We start from the raw sequence: 20,022 nt of genomic DNA on the forward strand, positions 1-20,022 counted from the left end.
TCTCTATGATATTACGATCGATTCGTAGGTTTTTTTTCTAATCTCCCCGCTCTCAACTCCACCGACAACGCCGCTGTAAATCCTTTCACCGCGATAAACAAACAAACAAACGAACAAACAAATAAAAAAATAAAAAAAAGCTCCTTATACCACTCGTGTATCTATTTTGTAATAAAACCTCCGATGTAATAAACCTGTCGATCGGGATTTTTGGCGATAACTGTCGGATCAGCGATTATACGTACACTGTCCTGATCGAGACGACTCTTCTCACATCGCATTCAATCCGCCGCGGTCTCTTCCCGACCAAATTATCGTTATAATTATTATTGATTTTTATCGAAATAACATTTATCGATGGTGTCGTTTTCTCGTGGCGTCCATACGGTGTGTACATTTAAAATCATGTATAGAACACATTGTTAGTACCTGCCGGTAACCGTAATTGTACCAACGGAATAATAACGATATAATAATATTATATAGGTATAGTTAGGTATTAATGCAATAACGTTGTCGCGACATTTTCGAGATATTTCCGTCGTCGATCGCGAGTATTATTACGCAGCTCTCTGTCGACCGGGCGGGCAGGTGTTTCATCTCGTCATCATCATCGCCGCACTGCCTGCAAAAGTATATATTATTATTATATACGGTGACGACATCAGTTCCTGACAGCGCACCAAAAGATTCGTGACCCGAGGCTCGTCGACTTGGCGGGAGCGACCGGTGTACAAATAAGGTACGTGCGCTGCAAATCGCGACGACGTTAAACCATTGCGCCATGGTGGAAGTACAGTCACAGACGACGAGCCCCAAGCCCGTGGTCATCAAACGATGCACGGAAGTGCCAATGGCTGTTGGGTCGCCGACGGCATCGGAGATGAGGCGTCGCCGGCGCCGACACTCGCGTCTCATGTCCAACGCCTCATCGGTAGTGTCGGCCGCAGCCGCCGGCATCCCGGCTTCCGAAAAACACAAGATATCGTGAGTATATCATATTATTATAATTATTATTATTATTATGCGATATTCAGTGCGTATTTGCGTGTATGTGTGTTAAGGAGAGCATTAGTAAATTTATGATTTTAAAATACTCATGACTTGTTTCAAAATTAAAAGATAAAAAAAAAAAACCCAAGCGACTGTGAATTGTCTCCTTCGAATTTGATAATAGGTCAATTCTCTATAAATATCAAAAATTTTAGAATAAAACGGATTCTGAACTCAGAATTTGCTGTGTTGCGTGTTGGTAAAATGCTTTTTTTAAACCATTTGCGTATCCGTGGGCGATTGGGCACAGATTTCCACGCACATCGAAAGGAAAATGGTGCCAAGCAGAGATTTCATTCCAAAGAAATGAAAATAAAAAAAAATATGACAATACCAAATATTTGTGATACATAAATCTAATCTCGTCACTTTTTTTTCTTGGTTTCCGGCGGATGCACTAAAATCGCTATACAGGAACAGCGAAGCACTGATGCACATGGTAAAGGCTACTATCGGAGGAGGGTTCCTGGCCATGCCCGAGGCTTTTCACAACATTGGCATAGTGATGGGCGTCGTGGGCACGGCAATACTGGGCTTTTCCGTGTTGAACATGATGGCATGCATAGTGAGTATACGTGTGAAGCGTTTCGATAAACGTAAACCAGAATGAATATAAAAGCTCGATTTTTCATTTAAGGAGCCTTTGTCCCTCGCAGGTTAGAAAAATATGTCTATCGATTTCCAACAGTATATTCAATTGCGTGTGTTAAATTTGTTACATTTTATACATAAATATTATACATGATAATATATTGATACACCTGCAACTTGATTACCACAAAAATATACATACCTCGACACTTTTTGTCTCTATCAATATTAATATTAATAATTGTTTTAGATATATAAATTAGACGTGCCTTTTTATATTGATATAATAATCTTTTGCATTAGTTGTCAAACCCCAGCAACGGAAAATGTATCCATAAGGAATAGAAATCCTTCCATGGATAACTATAATATCGTAATAAGGTACTCCCGACAATGTTACATATTTCGTGGAGGTATCGGATAAAACTAAAATAAACGAAATTTATTATGAAACAGATTTGAAATATAAAAAAATGTGTATCTTAAATCGCTTATTTTCAAATTTATTTTTATTAATTTATAAACTACTTTATAGAATTGTAAAATTAAATAGTGAAATATTAAATATTATTGTGACTCAAATTTAATTTTCAAAAATCTTTAAAGAAGGTAACATAGAATTTAAATAATGCCATTAAATTTTTAAATTGTACCTTTTAAAAAATTTATAATAAATCATTTTTTTAATCGTATTGATGGAACTCTCTAAAGTCTCTGATGTACATACAATTTAATTTAAAGGGTTTATATAGGCAATTTCGTTGTGAATTATGGAAGTGATTAGTTGCGTGACAAGCATTACCTAAATGATTTCCCCAATAACCGTTGGGACATTGGCCGCTTAAAAAGTCAGTATGCAAAACATATAATTATTTGTTTAATATACACAGTGTATGTTAAAATAATCAATGGCTACAGAGAAGACAGGGTTCTTATAACAAGTTGTTAACTCTCGAGTGGACCAGATTCCGGAAATAATATTATGAATACAATATTTGGTAAAAGTAGTAAGCACCAAAAAGGAACGGTAGAGGAGGACAACTTAAATTAATATTCAATAAAACTAGGAAATTTTCTTCCTTAATTTAGTGATTTTGTTTATATGTATATATAATATTATATATTATTGAGTAGGACATTAAAACCGTGGATGTATTAATTTTGAAGTGAATGACAAATCAATTGATCATTATGTGCAAAAACATTTCAGTGCGAACATTTTCTATTCTTAAGCATATTTAAGAGTACATTTATAATAATTTGCGAAGAACGTTGTATTAAATTCTCATACTTTTTAATTCAAATTTTGACGAAACTGTTATATATATATTAATATTTCATCGAAGAAAAACGATTTTCTATATTTTGTTTTCATTTAAAAATAGTATACTGAACTTTTACACACATTTTTATATTTGTATATTATTCTATAACTAATGACATTTTCAAAATCTTTTGATTAATTAATAATTTTAAGATATTTCTTATTTATAACATATATTAATATAAATATAATTAAATATATTCTCACCGTTTTACAGTAGGTCGGTAGTTAAGAGGCTCACGTGACTAACAGAATGACATCCTCATTTTTTTTTAATAACTTTTATAACATTTTAAGAGCATTATATTTTCAAATTTTATGAGGTACCTATAACTTGGTATTTTGACTGATAATCATTTATTAATGCTTATATTTAATGGTCAAATCGTAGAATTTAAAATAAACCTTTAAACAATTCAAATTAAGTTAAGTATTTCTACATTAGTCTGGAATGTGTAGACAAAATTGCCACACCCAAATAAATACCTTGTCATTGAGTCACATTGGTACATTGGTTAATTTTGAATTCAAATAATAAAGCATTGCATACGAAAAAATGAGCTAAGACAGACCGTCAGCCTATACTTCTAAGGATATTTTGAAATTAATGTATATATTACTATTAGTAATTAATATTTCTATTTATAACACGGCAGGTTAAAATTATTTTTGCCAAATAAAAAAAAAAATATAATTGCATATGCGTATATTACATTATTACTAAGATATTATTAATTTACAAACTAATACTGTAATACCGACATAAAGTAAAATAGTGTTAATATAGGTTTCTGTCATGTATATTTAGAAAATGTCATTGTCTTCAATTAATAATATATGCAGTGGTGAAATATTTTAGTCATCCGTACGAAAATTATTTTTAGAGTTACAACTAAATAATTAAAATTGTTATTTTTTGTTTGAATATTCAACTTGTATTTACTTTGAACATCTATTATATGTATTTATATAGCATATAACGAGTTATCCGGATTTATTTTTAATAAGTCATACTGACAGTCACACATAATAATATTATTAAACTATTTGTTTATCATCTATACCTACAAATTAACTTATAATTCTATGCAATTATTTTGTCGTTTTGACATTTTAAAAACGATAACATTTTGTGAAAAAAAATCACAATTTAAATTTTTAGTTTTCAGAAATAGTATTAATTAAGTATTTAGACAAATATTTGACACCAATATAAGTGTATTTTAGACTTAACGTGTGTTTATGGTTTAGGTCAGGTGCTCGCAGACATTGCGGTCCGGTAAATACGTCGACATCATCTTGGCTGAACAGAACGGCAATAACACTGTAGCCAAAAGAGAAGATGATGAAAATGTCGACAGAAAACACCAGCAAGAAAACAACGAATTGCTACTACCTCCAATGGACTATCCAGATACCGTAGCCGCCGTATTTAAGTACCGCGCTCGTGGCCGGTTCGCTTGGCTCGCGCCATTTGCCAGGTACGTGTATTGTTCGATAACGAATAAATCACCAACTCCACCACAGTGAAAATGTTTAGTGATCCTTTAACATACAACTTTAAAAATTAATTATAAAACAGCCAGTACCTATCTAAACTAATATAAAGTATGTTTATTTTAAATAAAAAATAAATATTCAACTGCCCTATCAGTGATGTATAGGCTGTAATAAGATATAATATAAAACCCTATGTAATGGTATGAATAAAGACACATACAGATAAATAATAAAAAATAAATTACATACAATGTTATAATTAATTCAGTGATAAATATATTTTATTTTATATAATACTGGGTGTGTTTAATTATTAGGTAAATTAATAAAAAGTTATAAATAAATATAAAAAGTAATAAAAGTATGTATAAAATAAATAAAAATGAAAATACTTTTTTTTTATTATAAATAGTGGTAAGATAGATTGGAGTTTTGGCAAGGTTTATTAGTTTGATATCATAAAATTAAAATTTCTTTCGTCTATCTATTCATTGTGACAGCGTAGTAAAATAAACCTATATGATGGTACAACTAGTGAATAGTGTTTTTTTTAATTAATATTATATTTTGATAAATACACTTGTACCTATATTAATTGTCTCATATTTTTTTTTTTTGTATTTTTTCGATTTCAATCTCGATGCTACCGAAAAATGACATCTTTAAAAACAGAAACTTTACTAGTACCGCGCTGGTGGCCACCTATTATGGGGTGAACATTATCTACGTGTGCATTGTGGCCAGTACGTGTAAGCAGGTAGGTATTATATGACCTTATTACAGTTATCGGATATAAACAGCATGTTAATTAATAGAAAATGTTGAACCTTAATTCAAGGAAAAAAGAGAATATTCTAATGTCGTATTATTTGATGTAATATAACGCTACAATAATAGCTACTATTTTATCATGATTTATAAACAATTTTAAAATTATAATAAGTTAAAAATATTAATGACACTTATCAGCAATCTGGCCAGAGTATAATTAATATTTATATTTGTTTTATTATTTAGGTTAACTATAATCCAAATATTAAATTTTTAAACGTTTTCTCATATACCTAAGACTTAGTTTGATTAGACCAAAATGCAGTTTAAATGTAATAAATTAATGCAAGTTATAACTTTTGGGTAAAATAGAAATACTTAATGGCTGTTTAAAAAAAATCCTAAATGAAAATATAAAACATCAATAGCGGCGGCGTAAAGGGGGTGAGCATAGCCCCTATGCTTCCTATAAACACTTTTGATCGTACACGTAAGCTAAATTCAATTATAGTGGTTAATATAAGTACGCACCTTCAAAGTAAGTATATAAATTAACTGTGTTTTTTATTGAAATTTCGTTAGCATTTTAATAAATAAAATGTGAATGACTATATTTTTGAAGTCGTGATTTGATTTTGTTCATTCTAAATACGCCAAAATTTTATAATTCTACCAATAAGTAACTATATAAAATGAATGTTTTCAAATTTAAAATTTAAAAAAAAAAGAATTTAATCGGTTTTTGAATAAGTTATTATTTGCAAATCGTATTAAAATGAGTCTTTGATTACACGAAAAACCCGTTTTGTAAAATATTCTCTAAAATATTGAATTAGGGTTACAGCCGTTAATAACTTTTCAACTAATTAACATACTGTATTTACATGTGTACAACAACAACGTGAAATATGGCATTATTGTTATAACACAATTTATGACGTTACATTTTACGCTCGTTTCGTTTCAGCTCATCGATCAGCACACCGCCAATGCGGCTGAGGACTCGTGGAGCTATTTGGTGCATGGACTGTCAATCCGCTGGTACCCGATCTTAGCCGCGGTGCTTATCGTCCCCGTGGGTATGGTCCGTTTGATCAAATATCTGGTCCCGTTCTCGGTGGCCGCCAACGCCTGCATGCTAGCCGGGACTGTGGCCGTGTTCTACTTCATTTTCTTTGGTGACGATGGACAAGACCCACTAGCTCCCGAGGAACAAGCCAAGCTAATCGTTTGGCCGGCTACCCGGTGGTCGTTGTTCACGGGCAGTGCCCTGTGCTCGTTGGAAGGCGTTGGAATGGTAACAGTCATAGTTAATATATTACGTTACACGAACATGATCAAACAATTTATAAAGCTAATAATTATTAATAAATTTAGTTCCAATGTTTTTATAACTAATTGATAAAAATATATTGGTAGTACGTACACTCACTAATCATTGGCAGGGCGTATTTAGAAATAATGCGAGAGGGGTACAACAAAAACTAAATATCATTGTTAAAAAATGTACGTTTTGTTAAATAACATATATGTTTTTAAAAGTAACATAATACCTGTGTTTAAAAAATGTAGACTAAATAATTCAATAGCATTTGATCAAATATTAAAATCAATATAATACATTCATAGGTATGACTTATGACCAATTAATGGGGGATATAACATCACCATTTTTAAACTATAGTTATTAGAAATAGTGGAGATACATGGAATTGATTTCTTTGTTTGTGCCTATAAAGTTTTATTAATGTTATATAATAATTTTAGTTTGTCCAGTACCTATAAAAAATTAAAAAGTAATAATATTATATTATAGATTGAATTATTCAATTATAGATCCCCATTAAATTGTTGGGATATTTTCAAAAATCGAATAGACATCAACATGTTATACATTATTCAATATCAAAAGTTCTTAAAAATACTAAATTCGATTTTAAATTTTAAATATATTGACGTCATCGTCATATCATTAATTTGTTCAATGTCGACCTAAAAATATGTTTTACGATCCTATAGTAGACATCTTGAGGATTAATTAACACGTAGTAGCATTATTAATAAGTATAGAATATCACGAAGCCGTTAAAATATTAAATGCTAACATTCAAGAGGTAAATAGAGTTTTTTGTTTGTGAAATATACAAATTGAATAATTCTTTATGTCTACATAAAAGTCTTAACAATAAGTCTAACTCCTAGTAGTAGGTTAAATATACTATAGTATTTAATCTCTATTTAAATACTTTTTGAACTGGGCCATAAATGTGATTGAATGATACTATAAACATGATATATACAACCATAAAATATATTTAGTACCTACTTATATTACAGATGTATCGACTTTTTCACAAATAATAATGTTAGTTTGAGTATGTGTAATAAAAACATAATTTAAATCGTAACAGTGGATCACCGAATTATAAATTGGTCCTTATTGAAGGGGCGGAGCCTTTTGGTGTAGGTTAAATATTGAATTTAATAAATTTAAAAAGGTTATCTGTAATTATAAAATTGATGATATTTTCTATTGTAACGATTTGCTTATTTTTCTGATTCTGGACTATGATTGGTTTATTGCTCATAGTATAATGATGTATAAAATATATTTTTTATATTACGACAGTTATTTATTGATTTTTAGTTTTTAGATCTGAAGCCGCATTGAATATGTTGGAATAGTAATACGGCTTAAATAAATTACAATAATTTATACATATGTAACGTATGTAATTGCTAACGTATAAATACTTATGAATAAATAATAAAAAAATAAATATGAAAATAATATAATTCACCGGAAATTATCGTAAATAAATAATATATATTATGTAGATTTTCGATTTTTTCGGTTAATTTTGAATTTTACCAAATAAACTGTTAAATGTTGAGTACTTAAGTACTTTGCAAATTGTTTGTTTATACATACAAAATAAGGGACTTTATTTGTTTTTGACTATTAGGTGAAAACATATAAAGAAAATAAATACTTACTTATATAATTATTATAGTCACTTACGTTTTTATCTTTTACGCAATAAATAGCGTGGCTTGTTATTACCCTATTTAAATACAAAATTGAGATGTACAATAATTTGATTTACCAATTTTTTTCTGTAAAGTGAGGATTGCTAATGTTGAACAATCTCTTTCTCTCTCTCTTATAATACTATTATGTAGGTAAATATTATCCTATTTGTGTTTGCTATTTTTTCAAAACTATGTCTATTATTCTATATTATGTAAATTGTATCATCGATATGCAACCATTGGACTACTATTCCATACTTTTAATAAATATAATAAATATTATTTTACATTATAATAATTGTGCTTCGCTGACATTAACAAATTAAATAGTTGAAGTCAAGTTTAAAAACTTATATTATTTTAATTTTCTAACTTAACTAGGTAGCTACTTTTGGGTTTTCTTAAATTTAACTATCTACTTAATCAAAAATTATTCGAATGATTATTTCACAATATGGTTAGTATATATTGGTAATTAAAACATTTACGTATTCAAATAGTTAGCATTGTATTTTAAGTTCACGATTTAAAATCTTCTTATATTTGAAATACATAAAAAAATACTAAAATGAAACAAATATAGAATTACTTAAAGAAGAGACTAGAGAGTAAAGAATTCGAATATATTTGTATTTTGTATTAGCATTATATTTGAAAACTATTCAATTAAATTTTTATTCGAATAATTATAAAAATATCATTCGTATAATAATAATAATAATTTTTTATTTTACATATTTGAAATATATTAGAATAATTTTTTATTCGAACTAGTATTTATTCGAATAATTATGTAGATAATATTTTTTCCAACTCTGACGTGAAATCCAATTAATTACATTTTTTATCCAAGTTAATTTATTTTGTTTTATTACTTTTTAATTGATTTTATTTTCATGTAAAATAATATTTTAGGTTTTGTTCGATAAACATTTTTGACAAATGCTGTATAACCATATTACCTATATATAGTTTTGTGTTGATAAAAAAATAAAGTACACTAGTGTTACAACTTGATAAGAAGTTGAAAAAAATGTCTACTAACTTTAAACTTTTTCCTACAGGTACATATATTAACTAATATTATTAATAATTGAGTTAAAAATAATAACTTGACCTTGTAATAGTATGGAACATCATATTGAATCGTGTATTATTTTATTATACATTACGCGTTTACTAAGCCTATAATAATATTGCGTAACCTGTTGTGTCTCGTTGCATGTGCCGGTCCGCCCGTGTCATCGTCCGGTCCTAATAAACACTGTAAAAGCTGCTGCATATCGAGAATGCGATGAGCAGACCGCTGGAACTTGCCGGACCGCCCGCGTATACGCTGCACCGGGCCATGGTGGTCATAGTCACGATGAACAGCGCGCTGGGGCTATTCGGCTACATGCGGTACGGCGACCGGTGCGCGGGCAGCGTATCGCTTAACCTGCCACAGGATAACCGGTTAGTACCTATATTCGTACATGCATTTTACTGTTTTAGGCATATTATAAATTATGACGACATGTCGTATGCCATTCAAGTAATATAAAAAAAAAAAACTGTAGATCCAAGACATAAATACAAAATAATAATAATAATAATAATATTATGGTCCGGTAAAAAATGCGTTTCTCTACGAAATTTATTAAAAAAAAAAAATAATAATAATAATAATAACTTTCCAAATCTATACACGAAACCGTTTCCCGTGCAGTTGCCCACGTGTTACAAGAATGTTAAAATAATGTCGTATAATATTTCTCGTATAAAACTACCAGTTGCTCAAGAACCTATAGGTATCTACGCAGTTAGAGTAGGTTAGATAGATTATACAGAATGATATATTTATATGGACACACTTTTTTCCCCAATCAATATTTGTAAATTAATTTTTTTTTTTAATTAAAAAACGTTAGACTAATGAACATCAAAAAGTAGAAATATATTTATTAAATGTTCAATTGCGATTATCCATACTTTACATTGAGATTTCTAGAAAAATATTTTGTTTAAAAAAAACTGAAACGATAATAAATGGTATAAATATAGATTTATACTTATTAAAAAAATGCAAACTAATGCAATTTTTAACACAGTTTTAATTGCCTAAAGTTACCTATTTTTTCTATTAAGTTAACAAATACTATCTACTAAACCTAAGTTCAATTCATCGATAAAAAAATTGTATTGAGCATCAAAATAATTATTAATCACTTAAAACTAAATTAATTTAGGTATACTTGTTTGTTGTAATGTAGATGTAATATATTATGTATGTTTAGTGTTTATAAAACCTGTAGCATTTATATAACTGCTCATTTCAGACTGAAAGATTGTTTAAATTGAGTGAAACTATTATATTCTTTAAAATTTATAATTAATTAGAAAATGGATAATTCAAATATAATAAATAAAATCATTAAAAAAATTTCTATATTTATTACTTATAAACGATTAAGCATATTGCAAATGAAGAACTCAATGTATCTTTTACAGTTAATTTAATAATATCATATTAATTGAATTTATTTACATACCTACATATAATATTTCGGGGAAATTTTGAAACATATACAACTATATAAGGTTATTCAAAATAATTAAGCGGTAATTAGTAGACTAATCAAACAAAATAAGTACTAAGTAGTGAATAATAATAAAAAATAAATAATACTGTAGACGTGTAATGAATGGAAAATAAAAAACTATAAAAATGTATAATACACCATTATAAGAGGTACCTTATGATAAATATAAATTGAAACGGTCACAATCCATGATAATCGTATTAATGCTAATAATTAATAGATATCAAATATTATGAATATAAATCGCTGTTAGGTTAAGTAGTACATGGTTATTACTGTTGTTTTACGGTCAGCTAATGTTTCCTCATTATTAATTAATAACGGAGAAAATTAAATAGAATTAAACACGAAATTCTTCGTAAATAGTTACCTAAAACCGTTTTTACTTGAATAAAATTTTCTATATTTTACAAAATTATAACTTCCTATTGATAAATTTTTTTATTTTTCAAAAAAAATAAAAATGAGTTGAGAATTTAAATTAGCCAGTATTGTATGAACCACCTTATTGTATATTATGCATCGAAGAAAGGCATAATTTTTTCGGTTTTGTTGTGTGTTTAGTGGTATAATTTATTTATATTATAATATAGGCTCTCCTTTTACCCTAGTCAATTTAAATAGTCGACTGTCTTTCATACATTTCTGATTCTATCACTAGAATTATATACTGGTTATAGAATTGCTATGTTTTTACTGTCTTCGACGATACAACGACAATGCTCTGAAATACTGTCTCCACAACCTAACCGTAATGATAATATAAGTATAGGTACTAAAAACCCGTGGTCCTTGAACTCAGTTGAATACGATTTACATAATTTCGATTTTGGTTTTTAATATTTTCATTATGTATATACCTATATTAAATATTTCGTACGACGTCAGAACCGCCGTGCACTCACGTCCCCCACTAACTGTTCGTTTGATTTATGACACCTTTTCTGACATCCGTTTTAAAAATTATTTAACATAATCACAAATAAATAATATTATCATTTAAGATCGTTGTATAATTTTAATTGTAGTTACGTACCAGTGCACCAAACATGCTCAATACGCTTATTTTAATCTATTGTCAATCATACATGAAAACAATTGATTTTGTTTTTTAATCGACTAATATGATTTTACCAGCATCGTTGTTATTAGAATTAATTTATTTTAATGAATTTCAGTGCTAGTAGTTTAAATAATGTACTAACAATAATTAAGTTGATACATATACGATATGAACGCATAAAAAAATTAACAATCAAATATGTAAAACATACTGAATAACTTGTAGTCCAAATCGAAAAATTAAAGAAATCATAATGTTTTGAACATGTACAGAACCACAAAATAACCCACCATCCTTAAAAAAATATGTATTGAATTTATAAGTATGTAATTTATATTGTGCATAACTTGGTTTGGCCAAAAATCTCAAAAACGCCCACCCTCTCATCCTTTTGGGTTGTTTCAGCCTATAATCTGCTACTATTCTAACTATATATTAACAACTGCTGATCGTAATAATTATGAAATTCAGATGAAGTTCGTCATTGTAGATATAAATTAATTATACAACAACTTAACATAATATATTATAATAATTTTATTATTTCAATATCAGTCTGTCGGAAGTTATCAAAATCATGATCGCCTTGGGTATCCTGTTAACGTACGGACTCCAACTGACCGTCACCACAGATCTGGCGTGGCAAGGACTTCGTAGCAAGCTCGCTGGGTCTAAGGGTGGAGATGCTGACAGCGGGGACGACGAAGAATCTTCACCAAGGCTAACAACGTACTATTACTGCATGCGGTTCATCCTAATATTCGGCACCAGTAAGCATAAATACGCATAGTATATACGCAATATCTATAAGATTATGATCACTGGGCAAAAAAAAAATCGTCTTGAACACTTGACGGGAACTGGACAAATTGTACAATTTATTTTAGCTCTCGGCCAAATCAACCTACATTTTATTTTGATATTTTTTACAAAAAAAACCATAATTAGGTAGATTTTTGAAGTCTTTACGAATGTGTTTAGATTTAAAAATTACAATTTTAGTTTACAGATACGTGACACAAAATACAGGCTTTTAAGTTTATGTTATATTTACTTTGAAATGTATGCGTGGTGTTAAGATACTACAAAACTATATGATACTGTTGTCCACTGCCCATGCTGAATATTTTAATGTTCAATGTTTCAATTTTTGAATTTAAGCCATTCCTTAAGTGTAGCTAAAAATACACATATATTTTTAACTCGTTAAGTTATTATTGAAATACATAAAGTTGCAAGTTGCAAGTTAAATGAAAAAAAAATGTTTAAGAATCAGTTTTAACTATTTGAGACATAATAAATTAATTTGATAAGAGTGTAATAAAGGTTTACAACTATAAAAATAGGTATAATCAAGACAATATAATATTATGTTATACAAGCGAGACGCGAGTATCCAATATTATCAGGCAAAGTTACAAAATGTAATACTACCGGTCCAATAATAGACCGCATGAAAATGAGTTATTAATTATTTAGATACGTTTTCGACACGCGTGTGTCTCGTTTTTTCTGAATATCATTCTATTTATTACAGTAATGGTGGCCGTTGCCGTGCCGGACATCGGACCGCTCGTGTCGCTCGTGGGTTCCGTCGGGTTCTCGTTGCTGGGCCTGGTGGTGCCCGTGGCCATGGAAACCGTTTGGTACTGGTCCGACGAAGACGACGACTGTGACGGCGGAACGGCCACAACAGCGGCCAGATGTGAACCGCCGGCCCGCGGCAACCTCTGTCGCAGAATCATGCGACACGTCAAGAATTTGGTACTACTTGTGTTCGCTTCGTTGGCGTTGGTCGGCGGCGCATTTTACAACATCCGTGACATCGTGGCCAGGGCCTCCGGAGACTTAACGGCGCCTCCCGTCTGACGGAGGATCGACTTCCGCGCGGACGATTTAATATTGTATTTTATTTTTATTTTTTTTTTTGGTTTGTTTTTGTGTATAAATAAACGCGATAACGTTAAATAATTGACGTAACCACAGATAAACAGATATATAATTGTTACTAATAACACAATAAAACGGTTGAAATACAATTTCGTCATAATATTGTATAGGTATTACGTGCAAAGAGTAAGAGACAATAGGTAACGCAAATGTTCTCAGTTATGAATTCGGAGTAGGTGTTTCGAAATCGTTAACGGTTATTATATTATCGATATGGTATATTATATTCCGACTTTACGGCTAATCTCGAAAGGATTTGCTTACTGAATTTTCCTCTTCACACGTTTTGCCGATAACAGGAAGATTGCCGTCTAGTATTAGTATATATAATTATTGTATATATCTGTGGACATAAAAATATATTACTATATAATTAAATGTTTGTCACGACTGTTTGTATCTTTTATTCCAATATTGTAAATGATTTAAACGGAGACAAAAAAAAACACGTTATGATGGTCTCTTGTATATCATTTTTCGTGGGTGATGCATGCAGTTTTCGTATAAATACGTTCTATAACAGTACAAGTACCGAAGTCGTTAAAAATACCAAAAATCAGTATTTGAATAAATAAATTACTAAACTGAATAACTCGGAAAGCTCACAGTGCTGTATATAAGTGTTGGACCTAACTTACCTCAAGTACCCCATATAATAACTAGTGTTGTTAACTTCAACGAGTATACTGGCGTACAGCCAACCGGAGTAAATTATTCGTATAGATTAGTGGCATAAATATTTCATAATTAATCTAAATATTGCAAATTAAATTATAATGTATAGGTACAACAGTGAAAATGTTCATTAATATTTTTGGAATAACAATAAAATACCTAAAATTGATTAAAATATCGATAGTTTTGTCGAGTCATAACGTCGGGAACTGGTTGAACGTAAATGATAAATGATAAATTTAAATTTAGAAAGTTGGCACGTATTGCTTGTGGATGACTTTATTTGCTCCGGAAAGACGTAATTTGAGATGTAGAATTGTATTTGCGAATGGTTTGAAAAAATTACTTTTAATCGAATGAGTTTCCAGGAAACAATGATAAAACTGATAACAGTGATTCAAGCGACAGATTCAAAACCTCTAACTTAAATTTAACGTTTGCGCGTATTTCATCTTTAACTTACGTCTTACGAGTATTAGTACACTGCAATGTCTACATAGTACATACGTTAATTAATATTCCAATTAATACACTGTCTGTAATCGTTATTGACATCATAATAAAATGCGCAAATCTCCAAATAAACATGGACTATTCGTCGAAATTAAGCAACTCGTGAATAGAAAGTTTAGACTTTTGCTGCGTGCTGTTCTTGTAATTCCGATTCTTGTAATCGAGCAACTTGAAAACGATCTTCTTCGTTGCTTTTTTTTGTCGTTTTTCGTTTATTTGAGAAGTTTGTAATCGTTTATTATCTTTACTCTTTTAAAGAGTAAAAAATCTATTATTAAAAAATTATTTTAAAGTACCAATATTACGAATTAAATATGATATACTTACAAAACGTATACAACATTATTAAAACGCAAATAAAAATAAATTTAATAACATGATGTGTAAAATATATTTATTGATGAACACTATTAAAAATATCAAAAAAATACCTAAACGGATCTAAAAATCAAAAACGTCTAAATAATTTAAAATTAGTTTCAAAATTAAATTATTTGGTAACTAATTCAAATTTTGAATTAAGAAAACTATATTATACGCTTATACAGTAAACTAAACAAAATGCATATTCCTTCAAATTCGGAGCACTGGTCTTTAAACACGATTAATTATACTTACAAAACATTAAATTAAACAAATAAGCTAAACTATAATATTAACCAATATCATAATATTATCACCGTTACAGTTTGCTGTACTTAAACACAATATTATTTGAATTCTATATTTTGTATTAAAAAGGTTATCAAAAGATAAAGTAACATTTAATAATTAAGTTTTTAAGATGCCGATTTGTTTAAAGTAAAAATTTATCAAGAGGGAAGTTGTTGACTTTGCCAAATTACCCTGTTTCAAATCTGTCACTCATCATCGCATTCAAAATAATGATTCTGCGTGAAATTTATTAAAATATTTTATTATCCATAACACCTAAACCTAAAAACACGACTTATAAATATTTGTAATTGTGCACACTATGTATAAAAGTTTTTAGTATATACATTACTACATTAGGATCATTAAGTATATTTTGCTATGGGTTTTAGAATTGAATTAGTTATATAAACATTATTGCCAAGTGTATACTACACTACAAATATAATATTATATAATATAGTATTTTATTTTATTATCTTAAAACCTAGTTTGCTAGGGAGAACTGTAATTAAGTTAATGATCTCATAATAACACTGTTACTAAAAATCTAATCTTTATAGTTCATAGTTTATACTAATAATTTGATTATTTTTATTATGTTCTTTGTAAGGAGAATTTATAGTGTATAGATTCACAAGAAACGATGAAAGACCCAGCGGAAATATAAGTCATGTAGATTACTATCACCTTTCTGTAGAAAATGATAATTCATAGCCATTAAAAAAAAGTTTGATGAAACCGAATATATTTTTTTTTAATTTGTCATTTAACCGGTTTTATCATTAACATATACAACTACATTATAAAGCACTTAGCTAGAATATTTTTATAAGAATGGTTATAAGTCTTACCAGTTACCACTCTACCTATTTTGCCTATATTACATACTATACGATTAAAACACACGAATAACAGTAAGTTTCAAAATTTTGATGGTAGTGTAAACAATTTTTGACATGAATATTTTAAAAATGAAAACTATTCATCATAAGTAATTTTAGAATACGGACTTCTACCAAATATGATCATTGAAAATCACTGCTATAGAGTATAATTATACATCGAAATGCAAGACATGTGATAAAAATGATATTGTACTCACTACTCATGGTAAATATATGCTTGTTAATGAAAAGTATTATTATTTATTATGAAATCGATAATAAAAAATGTTTAGTTTCGAAATTTGATTAAGAAATTTTGAATTTTCCTAAAAATAATATAAAATAAACTAATTAATTGTTTTTTTTTTAAATTTTAGATCACTATGTTTTATTTCTATCATAAAATAAATTAATACACTAATTAATTTAGCCATTTTATACTTTATTATCATATTCAAAAACAATACTCCATAGTAAAATTTATTTACAGTACTTACTACATAATTGTTTAGGGACAATGGGACATTCTAAATTATAATTAATAATTATTCATTAGTATAATACTTAATACTGCTATGTAAAAAAGCAAACTAAGATTTAAAAATCTTTAAATGGATAAACTAGAATTAGGTTAGATTTAACGAAATAAATTGTGTTTTATTTAAGTGTAAGTTAGGAACTCATACTTAGAATAAATAGAAAAATTGTAAAGTTTTTTGATTACATTTAAAACAAATTGTATAGTTATATTTATACAACTATAATGTTAAAATTAAATTAAATCTCTGGAATTGAATTTTAAGTGTATCTGAAAAAATTAATAAATAATAATAATTCAATTCAAAATAAGATAACTTGAACGAATAAAATGGTATACAAATATAAATTTATTATAAAATAAATTGTATTGCCCGATTTTGTTTGGTTAGGCAAAATATTCTCACTAGTTTCTATTTTCCTTTTGCGTAATAATAACATTTCACCTTATTGATACAATATTTCATTATTGGTAAATCTATTTCAATTTTTTTTTTACTTTTTATGTTGTTTATATGAAACTTCAATATATTTTGTATTTCTGAAAGTTATAAAGATTACCAGTCGGCAGTCATCTCTACAAAAACGTTTTTATATTAAAATAATATTTCGGAAAATATCATAGATATTGATACGTCGTGTCTCGTGATCCAAAGGTTGACACAGAAATTCATTATTATTAATGTAAACACTAAGCACGAATTCAATAAACCATAAAAGAAAAGAAAGCAAATAAGGCCATAAGGGGAGTATAGAATAAACAGAATAAAATATAATTGGATTGTTTGTATAAACTCAATGCCGGAAATTTAACAACATGATAAAAATATTGTGATTTAGCTAGCATTATTTTAATAGTGCATGAATGAATAAACGTAATAAATACTAACTAGTGCACGATCAAAAATCTTTATAAAATAAAAATATAAGTTATTAAAAAAAATAATTTAATGTTCTTTAGTATTGCGAGAATGAAAATGACTGATTAGGCACTCATTCAATTAAAAAAAAAATTTATTTTGTGATTAATCAAAAAATAATAATTTTTCTTATCGAAAACGATAAATACATGTAAATAATCCTTATAATCAAGTTAATATTATAAAATGACTGTTTTTAGGTATACGTTAAGTATGATTTTAAAGTTTCATTTGTTAGTTTAATAAATGTTATTTTTTTAATTTAATGATACATCACATCTTTACACATCTATTACAACAATCTTCTCAATTTCGAGGTTCTTACACTCAATCCTATGAAAACCTACTATAGGTATTATTAGCTGAGTTTAATTATTTTAAAAATAAAATATACATACAATATTTGTATATTCCGTTCAAAATATTTGCCTGTAAACGTTGGCTTATATTACCTACCTTTAATACCATACTTATAATTTATTATTTATTAAGTACATAATTCAAGTGCACTATGAATACTATGATTGAGCACTAAGCAGGATTTATTATCCTCTTTACATTCACCCTACAGATTTAATATTAAATACTTACCTATATCTAAGTAAGATGTGATTGGTTAATATATGATATTTTATTAATATTTTCGAAACAATATTCTATTCTTGAGTATTAAATTAATAATAGTCTTAAGTAGGTAATAATAAATGACTGAATTAATTATTTTTGGAAAATAATTAATAGAAAATTATTTTTTTACCTGTATAAATCTCATACCGATAAACTATCCTTTTATACACTCGGAGAGTTCAGAGATAGAGGGCGCTTCCGATCTCGAGTATGCTTTGGGACAGAACTATACTTATAATATTATTAATATTGAACAGTACCTAAATTATTAATGTCTGTTAACAATACTGTCAATACTTTATATAAATGAATAGATATTTTATAATATATTATACTATTATTATATTACTATATATATTTTATTTTATTAACGGATATGTGCTAGCTATATATTTGTCGTCACTTCTATAACTACGCAATAATATATAGGACTGGTATGTTAGTATTAAGTCTGAGTAATATAATAAAATATTTGAATACAAACAATACAAATATTTAATAAGTATTTAAAATTAAATAAGAACGATTTTTTTTTTCATTAAGATTCAAATTAACTATTATTTCAGTAAAAATATTTATTTTTTTATATAGATTTTACAATTTTATAAGACATAGAAAAATCAAAAAATTAGGTATTTAAAATAAAAGGTTAAGTATGATCAAAGTTATTTCACTTGTCTTTGCTACGGGTAAAATAGTATAAAAATAATTTTAAAATATAATTCTAACTACTAAAAAATAAAAATTTGAATCAATTTTTGTCTTTTTAGCATTCTGAAAATTAACTTGATTTTTGTTATATATTGGATTCTAAAAATGTCTGTACCTGCTACAAATATATTTGTTTTTAAATTTGATAAAAACAAAACCAGATTTAAAAGTTCATCTAGAATGCTAAAATGTATAATCATTATTCAACATATTATCGAGTCATTTTAGTATAATATATCTACTGTATACCTACTGTATATCTACTTTAAAAATATTGTTTCATAGAATTCTCATCATAATATAATTTGACTATAAAAATCTATTACATGAGTGATCATGCTTCAAATAAGTGTAATTTCTATAAACATATTATCTTGTTCAGAGTTGATGCCTGGAAAAATAATAAAAATAGTAATTATAATTTTTCGTTGTATTGGACAAGGCCTAAGTTATGAAAGTTTCGCTGAACTCATTAGGTTATTATATTTTACGATTTCGTAATAATATTTAATAAATTATTATTCACCAAGAAACATAGGCTCTAATAGATTTAAACGTAATTGGTCAAACCATAACAGAATTTTTTATCCGATACATCCAGCATATATAGGTTATCATAAAAATGGGATGG

The 20,022-nt window shown here is 28.0% G+C and overlaps 1 protein-coding gene across 1 annotated transcript; it reads left to right on the plus strand.

Moving 5' to 3' along the window:
* The first annotated feature begins 184 nt into the window (after positions 1-184).
* LOC132924624 (proton-coupled amino acid transporter-like protein CG1139) lies at positions 185-14,245 on the plus strand. Its single transcript, XM_060989036.1, has 8 exons — positions 185-987; positions 1,468-1,618; positions 4,220-4,449; positions 5,141-5,225; positions 6,207-6,536; positions 9,546-9,727; positions 12,473-12,687; positions 13,455-14,245. Exons 1-8 carry the CDS (start codon positions 785-787, stop codon positions 13,784-13,786), a joined length of 1,728 nt encoding a protein of 575 aa, XP_060845019.1. The 5' UTR covers positions 185-784; the 3' UTR covers positions 13,787-14,245.
* The last annotated feature ends 5,777 nt before the right edge of the window (positions 14,246-20,022 follow it).

The sequence above is a fragment of the Rhopalosiphum padi genome, chromosome 3 (genome assembly GCF_020882245.1).
Source record: "Rhopalosiphum padi isolate XX-2018 chromosome 3, ASM2088224v1, whole genome shotgun sequence".
Lineage (NCBI taxonomy): Eukaryota > Metazoa > Arthropoda > Insecta > Hemiptera > Aphididae > Rhopalosiphum > Rhopalosiphum padi.

Excerpts from the sequence above, each read along its gene's own strand:
- LOC132924624 (XM_060989036.1), top strand. The coding sequence starts at position 785 with ATGGTGGAAGTACAGTCACAGACGACGAGCCCCAAGCCCGTGGTCATC. Across the intron at positions 9,728-12,472 it reads AACCTGCCACAGGATAACCG|TCTGTCGGAAGTTATCAAAA; the intron begins GTTAGTACCTAT and ends TTTCAATATCAG. Across the intron at positions 12,688-13,454 it reads CATCCTAATATTCGGCACCA|TAATGGTGGCCGTTGCCGTG; the intron begins GTAAGCATAAAT and ends TATTTATTACAG.